Source organism: Gadus morhua, chromosome 11 (assembly GCF_902167405.1).
Source record: "Gadus morhua chromosome 11, gadMor3.0, whole genome shotgun sequence".
In the NCBI taxonomy this organism is placed as follows: Eukaryota; Metazoa; Chordata; class Actinopteri; order Gadiformes; family Gadidae; genus Gadus; species Gadus morhua.
The window spans coordinates 22,424,424-22,434,474 of record NC_044058.1 but is presented as its reverse complement, the minus strand read 5'-3'; the positions used below and the strand labels follow the sequence as shown (position 1 = coordinate 22,434,474).

General features: G+C 47.7%; 2 protein-coding genes across 3 annotated transcripts in view; one reads left to right on the top strand and one right to left on the bottom strand.

Moving 5' to 3' along the window:
* Positions 1 to 917: 917 nt before the first annotated feature.
* Positions 918 to 3,176, bottom strand: psenen (presenilin enhancer, gamma-secretase subunit). Its single transcript, XM_030369432.1, has 4 exons — positions 2,988 to 3,176; positions 2,686 to 2,765; positions 2,335 to 2,439; positions 918 to 1,353 (listed from the first exon to the last, which is right to left on the bottom strand). Exons 2-4 carry the CDS (start codon positions 2,744 to 2,746, stop codon positions 1,214 to 1,216), a joined length of 306 nt encoding a protein of 101 aa, XP_030225292.1. The 5' UTR covers positions 2,747 to 2,765; positions 2,988 to 3,176; the 3' UTR covers positions 918 to 1,213.
* An 853-nt stretch (positions 3,177 to 4,029) lies between these two features.
* kmt2bb (lysine (K)-specific methyltransferase 2Bb) overlaps positions 4,030 to 10,051 on the top strand; it is a 53,637-nt gene continuing 47,615 nt past the window's right edge. The window contains exons 1-3 of one of the 2 annotated variants that reach the window (XM_030369356.1): positions 4,030 to 4,386; positions 6,054 to 6,132; positions 6,287 to 9,988. In XM_030369356.1, coding sequence (XP_030225216.1) covers positions 4,066 to 4,386; positions 6,054 to 6,132; positions 6,287 to 9,988 — 4,102 coding nt within the window. In that variant the 5' untranslated portion in view covers positions 4,030 to 4,065. Of the gene's footprint in view, positions 4,411 to 6,053; positions 6,133 to 6,286; positions 9,989 to 10,051 lie in introns of both variants that reach the window. The other variant, XM_030369355.1, reaches the window with a different exon arrangement.

The window sequence follows — 10,051 nt, the reverse complement described above, 5'->3', positions numbered from 1 at the left end:
GAGTCACGGGACGACAGCCCATTGTTTTGGCGGGTATGCAGCTGTCGCAGGGTAATGAGACAAATTAGCTAAAGAAAGCGGGCTTAGCTGTGAAATGTGGACCAATCAAATTAGAAATAGATGACCACATTACCGTTTGTATTTCGTGTGTGTGTGTGTGTGTGTGTGTGTGTGTGTGTGCGCGCGCGCTTGCGCGCCTGTTGGTGTGCGTGCGTGCGTGCGTGTGTGGGTGTGTGTGCATTTGTGCATGAATAAATTCATCCTGATGAGCCGACCAATAGCAGACCAACCAGACCAGGAGGGGGGCGCACGGCGCACATGCCGCAGCACAGGTCATTAAAGCGCTCTCGCTTTCTCCCCCCTCCGTCCAAATAGTTCAGAACTTGAATGAAACAGAAATGTTTGGAATAATACGAACGTCAGAGACTAATAATAAGTTGTAGTGACCTTGGTGTCACGCAATTCTATATTTGCTCATGCACAGGCCGGAATAATCCACCCATCGGTATATGGATAGACAGCACGTTAGATCAGTCTTTGTCATCATGCGGTGCTGGGGTATGAGACAGCGTATCACTTCATGACCATGTCTTCATCCTGATCCTACCTGTTGACATCTCTGACCTATTGTGTCCAATAGTGTAATGTTCCTCTGGGGAACATATACAGAGCATATAGAGCTGTCACTCAGGCCTGAGCCCGTCTAAAAATGGCCCTGACTTTGCCTTGGAGCTGGAAACGTACATAAGGATAGAGTTTCACAACAGGCGCCTATGTGATGGATGCTTTTAAAAGACTTATGTTGGCCTGTCAGACACTGGATTAGAAACAATCAGCCTGATTGGTCGAGGTCTCCCTGGGCGGCTACACCCCTTATAACCACATTTATCATCTTGGTTCAAACAAGAAAGTTGGACCAACATTTTATATACATTTATTCACTGGTATTATGCAAGTACAAAAAAAAAGGGTACCATCAAACAAAAAAAAGGTTGATTTGACAAAATAGAAAGCAGTTGGAAAGTGGTTGTCATTTAACCTTGGGAAAAACGATCTATTGCATCTAGCAATTATGCACATAACCATTCCCACTTGCATACTGCAACATTCATCTTGAACCTTTATTAATAGTCAAACTCAACAGAGCGCTCGAAGTATGCGTATTGGCAGGTAATGACAGCTTGGGCCGTTCGCTGGTGTACACACTCTTGTTTTAGGGAATGCCCAGTGGGATGGTGAAGGAGAGGTAGTCCCCCACTTCGCCCCATTGAGCGCGGTAGTGCTGATATATGGTAATCCAGGTGGTCAGCACTGCCACCCAGATGGCCAATCCCAGGCCCGACCACTTCACATCTGACAGGAAATGACACGCGTTAGAACACCCAGTGTTTACTCTATCAGATCCTGCTGTCAGAATTCAGTTATTGTTAGCACTACCGTAGTAAAACTAAACCTTTACTTATTCAGGCAGAATCAGATGGAAAAGTGTGATTTTCATTATATAAACATGGGATAGCAGTCATAAACCAATGACGGTAGAAACAAACATTGGCTGAGAATGTTGCAAATGTCCCAGAAAAATTGTCACGGGCAATAATAAACAAATAGATTTAAAATGAAACAAAACAATATGTTAAAACTAAAAACTATGGATGTTAGACCTTACAACTGAAAGGTGCTGTAGGGAAGAGTGTAATTTGAGTTTTAAATTTCATAGCCATCGATCAGCTACTAGTGAGTAAAATGCCCTGTGAGAACATATGTTCAGATGGACTATGCCTGCCTCTGTATGAGGCTATTTAGATTTGAAACCGCATCTGGATCATTTCTAACCAAGCCAGGAATTTCTTTTCTGCCAGTCAATCACAGGTGCGTGATATACAACACTGCTACATGGAGGAGAAACATAGATAGTTTTTTAGGGTTGTTTAGTTTTAGAATCTCTTCCACTCTCTCTAGAATCACACTTATTAGAGCACCTTCAAGATGCTATGCCCATAATAAGCTATAATCCTGTAATGAATTAACATATAGCTTAAGATGTTATCATTCAAAGAATAATTAGTGTAAACTAAGTGTTTTTGCCAAATATAATTGATTGGGACCGTTGTCTGTATTACTTTTCATTTCAGGGTAACTTGTCAAGCTTAAAGTTGGGGGTTAACCTGTCCAAGATGTATTGGAAATGTGCTTAAATACTCAAGTACTTATCAAATGCCCACATACTAATCTTAAAGAAACAGACTGGGAAGATACACAACATGCATAATAACTTAGTAACAACAACATACTTGAAGTTCGGTCATTACATGCATAAGCCGATTAGACACTTACATGCTTTGATTTGAAGTTGTTCGGTGTAGGCAGGCTTAATGAAGGCCTCTTGGAAAAACCAAACCACATTTACCAACCAGAGGAAGGGTAGAAAAGCAAACCCCCCTAAAAGAGAAAATTCAAATTGTGTAAAAAGGGCGCACATCACCATTCTTACTTCTTAAAATAAAACGAATACAAACAATAAAGGCACTCATCTTGAAGAATGTGGCCTAGATTAGAATAAAGGCTTTCATAGCGTCATGTGATCCAGTCTAGGGGAGCCTACTTCCCATTCCAACAGAGGGAAGGCAGGAATCAAAGCCATTGAACGTTTCAACGTTCAGCATTAGGGGTTTAATAATCACTTACCTAGATAATACTTTCTGCACAGGCCGAGTTTCTCTTCATTGGAGACCCTTTCTAGATTCATTGTAGGCCTATTTGGTGGTCTAGAAAGTCATACACGAGAAAATAGACGAATGAATGTTAGGGAATTGTTAATTTTGATAACAATCGTTGTAAGGGTCACTTATAAACAGCTCACAAATAGCAGTATGTTACTAGACATGAGTTATACAGGCTGTGGTACCTATAGGAAAATGATCACAACAATCATTGGGATCACCAAGATAGACAACAATGGCATTCGCCCAACCCGGGCACACACTCACCCTGGTGCCGATGATCGAGAAACGTCTTTTTAATGTATTGTGTATACTCCTGTTTACAGATTTAAGCTGGAAGGGTACGAACGGAGGATATAAACTCATTAGACTGCGTTTTTACCAGCAGAAGACTTCCTCGTATTCAGGGCTAAATCAACGACTAGACACGGAAGTGATCGCCTCGGTTCTACGGCAAGCGAGCGGAAATAGATGATTGGCAGCTTGGCCATTATTTTGGAAGTAAAGCTCCAACAGTGTATAACATATACAATATATATATATAACATCATACTGTATATATATAATATATGATTAAGGGTCATTGTTCGATGCAACCAAATAAGACAACAACAACAAAAACACACAATAACAAACAATTGCATCTATACAAATAACCATGGACAATATAATTAATAGAGCATACATCCAATATAGGGTATTGGAATTACAGCTCTAAATTAAATGCTCATTTTGTGCATAACATTAAAATGAATCCGAAATACTGGGATGTGAAGGGCTTTAATTTATTTATTAAAAGGTTGTTACCATCAATAGTCTCAATTTCTGTACTGGTACACCATGGTGGCATTAAGTAAAAGGTGACTTTTAGACGCTAGGATTGGCGACAATTATTTTGGCGTTTAAGAAAGTGCTTTATCCACAATTTAGAAGCGCTTTAAACACTTTTATTGTGAAGAACACACACTTTGCTGCTAGATGCAGCACATCTATGTTTTCCCCTCTGGCGTTTCCTTTAAACACACGCTACTACATACAATTGATCAAAGTCACGCATCAAAACTCAATCAACACAATAATTAATCATAACTCGATTCGAGGTCATTCATTTTTTGTTTACACTGAAAAGAAAACTCACTCTCCCTTGAAGCACTGCGCCTCCTCGAATGTTGCCAGATTGGGCACGATTTATGTCTCACTGGCTGGAGAGTACCACCTTAGCCAGTGATGCCAGATTGGGCGGGAAATCTGTCCCAATCTGGCAACACCTGCCCCCCCGCCCATCTCCCGCCTTCCCTCCTGCGTCTCCTCGGACTGCTACGCTATCCGTGTTGTTGTTGAAGCAATGATGGCGGCAGCGGGATGCGGACCAGCAACCGCGGCTGCCGTGGGAGGACAGGGTGGTGGTACTGCTGCTGCGGCTCGGGGTCGTTTCCCCGGCCGGCCTCGCTATTCTCGCAGCCGTCTGCACTCCGACAAGCGATGGCAACTCGGGCGATCGGGACCAGAAGCGGACGACGTGACCCACGGAGGCCCGAGGCCCGCCAACCCGCCGCCGTGCCTCGCGTTAAACGAAGACCCGTCTCACTGGCGCCTGCTGGGGATAGAGGCGGACCACAAGCGCCTCGGTCAGGCCGGGTGGGACAGCTCGAGTGGGAGTGAAGAGGTGAGGTCCCAAACCCACTCAGGAGTCAGTACCTTTACTTAATTCTTTCCACATTGTGTGTCTGTGTGTGAGTGTGTAGTGTGTGCCGTCCCCTGACATCGTGACTACCGGGCAGAAACGTCAACATCATCCCGCTAACGTCCCGCGGAGCTCCGGGCTGGTCGGGCGGCTGACGCTCCCTACTGAGCCTGAAGCCCCGCCAGAGAACCCGATCCGCCGTGCCTCTCACGGTGGATGTGCTTGTCTTCCGTTGGGTATTTATACGTGTTATAAGCAGCGTTTCGCTTCAGTTGTGGGCCGACAAGCGATCGCACCACAACACATGCTTGGCTCAAGGGGACGAGGCATTAAGTTCGCTTAGCGTTAATGTTTCAACAGTTTCAGTTTTTTTCCTGCAAACTTAGACCCGTGTTTAAAAAAAAGTATTTTTTTTTTAATTAAGCCATGCACAAAGAGCGATAGTTTGTATACACAGGTGGGACTTCTAATATAATACGTAATCTGTTCGCACAGGCCCGTTACCGTATCACCAGCTAAAGGAGTTAGCCGCTAACGTTAGCCAACACAAAGAGGTGGACAGCCGATGCAGAAGCTAACGCTGGTTGTTTCCCCTCTGGGACCCCATGTCCAGCTGTGAGATATGCTGTCCAGAACTTACTAAGGATAACATACATGTGCCCGTATCAGACTTTGCAAGGTGACATACAAAGATGCATTGTAGTGTAGTCCACCATGCTATGTACCAGAGCTAGCGTTACTGTGTGTAGCCAGCGTTAGCTCGCCTGGCTGGAGTAGGGAACACTTTAAATGGGCTCGGTGTAGGGGGAAGGGCTGTAGTTAGTTGCTAGTTTGTATGCGTTTTAATCCACTGAGCTACATATAACTCTACCTTATTACAGGTACAGCCTCGTACCTATATGCTATATGCTCGTTAGTACCACATATACATGGGCTGTAACGTTGTGTGCTGCCAGGCCGCTTCTGCACATATGACACCACTGCTGATTTGGAGGGAACACTATAAATTGGTTGTAATGATAACTTTTCGAGGGAATAATGACATTTCGAAGTCCTTTTCGTAATGCATTGGAAACGAATCTGATGTGATCCAGCCATTCATTCGGTTCATGTGTTCATGTCATCTAGATCTAGATCTGCTTGTATTTATATGCCTTTAGCTTATATAAAGGGGGGCGAGAATGTGTGTGTGTGAATGCAAATGTGCATGTTTAATGAAAACAATTATTTGCTCTGAAATGTAAATATGTATGCAATTGAATTAAAATATAACTAAACACCCTTTAAGAAAAAGCATTGAGAAACAGGCTAACTCTTCCAAATGAATTAGTAAAAAAGTTTTTGGTTTTTGTAATGCATTGGAAACGAATCTGATGTGATCCAGCCATTCATTCGGTTCATGTGTTGCAGTGTGAGGTAGAAGGACACTGCTACTCCCAGTTGCATCTAGATTGGTCATATTTTAGTTAATTGTAACACGTGTAATACTAGTGATAAGATCTGTATTTGTATTTTGATCCCCATTAATTACTTGGTTGTTGCACATTTTCAGCCATAGGCGTTTATCCTACATGGCCCTATGAGGATTAGCATCATACAGTGTGGATATAGGGTTGTTTTGCGTGTTAATTGCTTTGTTTTGTTTCTAGGGTGATGACTTCAGAGGGTTTGAAGCTGAAAGAAAGGGGTATAAAGGACCCCTGCGGTCACGAAAGAACCCCACTAAAGGTACGCAACATGTTGAAATGAACAATTACACAAGTGTTTGAACATGCAGACAGCAAAATACATATCTCGCATTCGGAAATCCTCCAACACGGCCTTCAGGTCGTTGGAGTCAATACACTGGTCTCATACGTTGGTATTGTGTTCTGTTGTCTAGGTGATCCGGTCAGCACCAAATCTAAGAGGCAGAAAGAGAAGCCTCCGCCTGACGAGGGGGAAGGTGGGACGGGGCTTTCCGCTCAAGACCCTGAGCACGATGTAAACCCTGCACTGGAGGCCTACACCTTGTTTCCTGACACGGAGCCAGCCAAGGACGGCAGGAAGGGATGTCCGAAAGGAAAAAATGCTACGGAGAGACAATCCACCAAAAATGGAGCCTCCATAACTTCCCCCCGGATTACCATCAAGCTGGTGGCCAAGAAGAAGGTGAAAAGTGAAAAGGGGGCTCATAAGAAGACGATGAGGAAGTTGAAGATCAAAGGATTTCAGGATCAGGAGCAAGCTAAGGAGATTCAAGGTGACCAGATCTCTAGTGCTCACGTCAAATTAAAAACGGAGCCCCCCAACGATAGACACGACACCGGGGGGGAAGACGCCGAACCGACCAGGCGACGAGGGAGGTCTGCAGCGAAGACGGCGTCCCCCGGTGTCGAGGCGAGTGCCAAAGCGGAGGTGGACGACCAAATAGAGGAGGGAAAGCCAGACGACCAACCCGACCGGGCGTCTGAGAGCGGAAAAGCCGAACCTGAATCGAATTCGGATACATTTGTGCCGAAATCACAGAAGACCCCGGGGAAAATCACAGATGGGGATAAACCGTTCCGTAAGAGGAGTAGAGCTAGGAACGCAGCCCCTAAAACGGCCGCAGATTGTGCGGTTGAACCAGAAGATCAGAGTACAAACAAAGTTAGCATGGCTGAATCAACATTAAGGGTTTCCAGGACAGAGCAGGCCAAACCGTTAGGTGGGAGGGAAGGCCGGAGGCAGAGCAAGAGGCTAAACAAGGACATCACAAGACCAGACGTCGATGATAAATTATCTGTGTTCCCCGATAAGGGAAATGAAACTGGTGATGATGTGGAGTCAGATAGGGAGGAAATGAGAATACCAGGATTTAAATTGTTCAGAATTAGGAATCCCAAATTGGACATCCCGGCGAAGAGGGCTCGAAAGAAAAAGAGGAGCAAGTTTGTCTGGACCATCACACTGGTGAAAGGCGAAAGCCAAGCACAGGACACTGACACTTCCATTCCATTGGCGGAGGAGAAAATGGGGCCTGATGTGAAGTCTTCCACTCTTTCTGAGACCAGTGTCATTAAATGTTTAGGCGGTTCAGAGAAAAATGCAGACAAAGCAAATTCGGATCTACAAAAGAGCGACAGAGCGGAAACATACAGTGAGAACCGTTCCCTGCTGAACAGTGCCGTACCGTCAGAGGACAAGTCCTCCTTACAGGTGGAAGTTGAAGTGGAGCAAACATCCCATTCCAATTCCCAAGACGGCCCTAAAGCAGACTGTGGGAAAGTTCCACCTCTTCAGATCAAGAAGGTCTCGTCGCCAGGTAAACACAAAAGCTCCAAGCCCTCCTTTTTAATTCAGCAAGCCAGCCCTTTCATCGAGGAGAAGGACGAGGACGTTAAAGAGTCCGTGGAGGTCAAGGAGGAGGAGAAGCAAGGGTGTGAGGAAGCCCCGGAGAAGCCCCCGGAGTTGCCCACAAGCAGGCTGAGGAGAAGACCACCCAACCCCAACTTCACCCTGCCAACCAAAAAGTGTAGCGCCCCCAAGCCATCGCTGACTCCGAAGCGACGGCTGAGAACGAGTAGAGATGATGACAGTACGCCCCAAGTTCTTGTGGAGAACTCCACTGCAGCTCCGACCGAAGGTGACGCATCTTCTAACGTACCCCAAGAAGTCCCCTGTCCCCAGGCCGTGTCTGAGGAGACCCCGCCACTCCTCTCAGAAGCTGTGGTTCCAGAGGCGGTTGTCGCGGAGGCCGTGGTTCCCGAAGCAGTCGTCCCTGAAGTGCCGGTCGTTCCTGAAGTTCCGGTCGTTCCTGAAGCTCCGGTCACTGAAGCCCCAGTCTCGAAGAAAGCTTCCGAGGATCCTGATCCAGATCCTCCTCATCCCGTTCTGATGGAGGGCCCAGCGCAGGCTGAGATGAACGAGGCCAAGCCGCCGCTGAGCGAGGTCAAGTCTTTGCAGCCCAAAGCGAGGAGACGGAAAACCAAGCTCTCGTCGAGGAAGAGGAAGAAGTCTGCGTCGTCGGAGGTCGTCTCCACCAAGGAGCCGACGACGTTGGAGGCCGCTGGTGCGCAAGAGGTGGAAAGTAATAGCTCTTTGTCTCAGGTAAAAGAAGCCACCGCTGTTGTTTCTCAGGAGTGTGAACAGACGGAGGTGCAGGAGGACGACACTGTGCCTGAGGAGGCTGAGGTGAGAGATCTCCCCGTGGTGAAAGAGGAACCTGAAATCCACGCCATCGATAACATCGAGTCGGTCGCCGTGCCAACAGAGCCGTCATCCATTGGTCTTCAGAAATCATGTCTACCGAAGAAACCGAGCAAACCTGGGAAAAAGAGACGGCGAAGTTTGATCGGACAGCGTCCGAAGCAAAAGCAAAGGTCCAGGAAACAAATGGATTCTGATGACCTCTTCCCTGAGATCCCACTGAGTGAGAACCTCGACCTGTTTGAGGATTTCCCCGACCTCACTGCGTTGTCCACGACGCAGTCCTCTCGATCGAAATTAATTGGGGTGCATAAAAAGTTCAAAAGAAGGCAAAAAGGTCTGAAGATGCTTGGCTCCAAAAAGCCCAAATCCCAATCCAAGAAAATATCAAAAATTGTAAAAATGGTGTTTGACAAGGAAGACCTGAAGCAGGAGGAAACCGACACGTTGGTAGACGATAGCCAGTTGGACGTGCTCGACGCTCAGCCCGGAAAAGCAAAGTTCCTCAAGAACATCAAACACTTCATCATGCCGGTGGTCAGCGCTCGCTCCTCCCGCGTCATCAAGACCCCACAGCGGTTCATGGACGACGCCGGCATGTCTGTGTTACCACGAAGGAACTCTCCAAAGAAAGGGCTACATCTGGGTCTGCCACCGCCGCCGCCACGGCCGGTGAAGAAACTGGACGAGGAGGAGGAGGAGGAGGAGGAGGAGGAGGAGGCGGCGGCGGCGAGGGCGCTCTCCCCATGCCTGCCTCTAGAGGAAGACCTCCTGGGAGACGCTCACTTCGACGTGGACCTGTTCTCCATCCAGGGGCTGGACGAAGTCGACGCGGACGTCGGCGGGAAGGTCCTCTTTGAGAAGAGGACTGCAAAGTCTGGGAAGAGGAGGTCGCTACTGAGGAACCCCAGCTTCAAGTGGCACGTGCCGGGCGAGTCCGGGGAGGAGGTGTACACGCTCTCCAAACCGGCCGAGGGCAAGTTCGAGAATACGTTTTCGCCCAGCGCGTTTGAATTGCCTCCCTCGCCGTCGAGCAACAGCCAGACGGTCCCGAAGAAGAAGCGACCGTCGAAGTTCAACAAGCAGGCGGTCCACCTCAAGATCTACAAACGGCTGAAAAAGCTGCACCCGGGACTGCCTCGGAGCAAAAGCAAAGCGGTGACGGAGAGCTTCAGGAGCAGACCGCCCCCGCCGCCCGTCGACCTGGCGGAGGGGCTGGACGACGAGGTGAAGAGCATCAGCCTCCGACAGAGGACCACCAACACGGAGAAGGGCAAGGCCAAGCTGAAGATCGAGGACCTCGACAGCCCCGGCGTGGTCAGGAAGGTGTCTGTGTGCGTCCGGACAGGCTCCAAACTTCTCGCGCTCAGCGACAGCGGGCCCCTGCGCTTCACCGGGAAAGAGGAGCCCGCGGGTAAGAACCTGCCTGTGATGCTTCACGTTTTCATGTTTTTAATATCTTAAGTGATGTGTCACA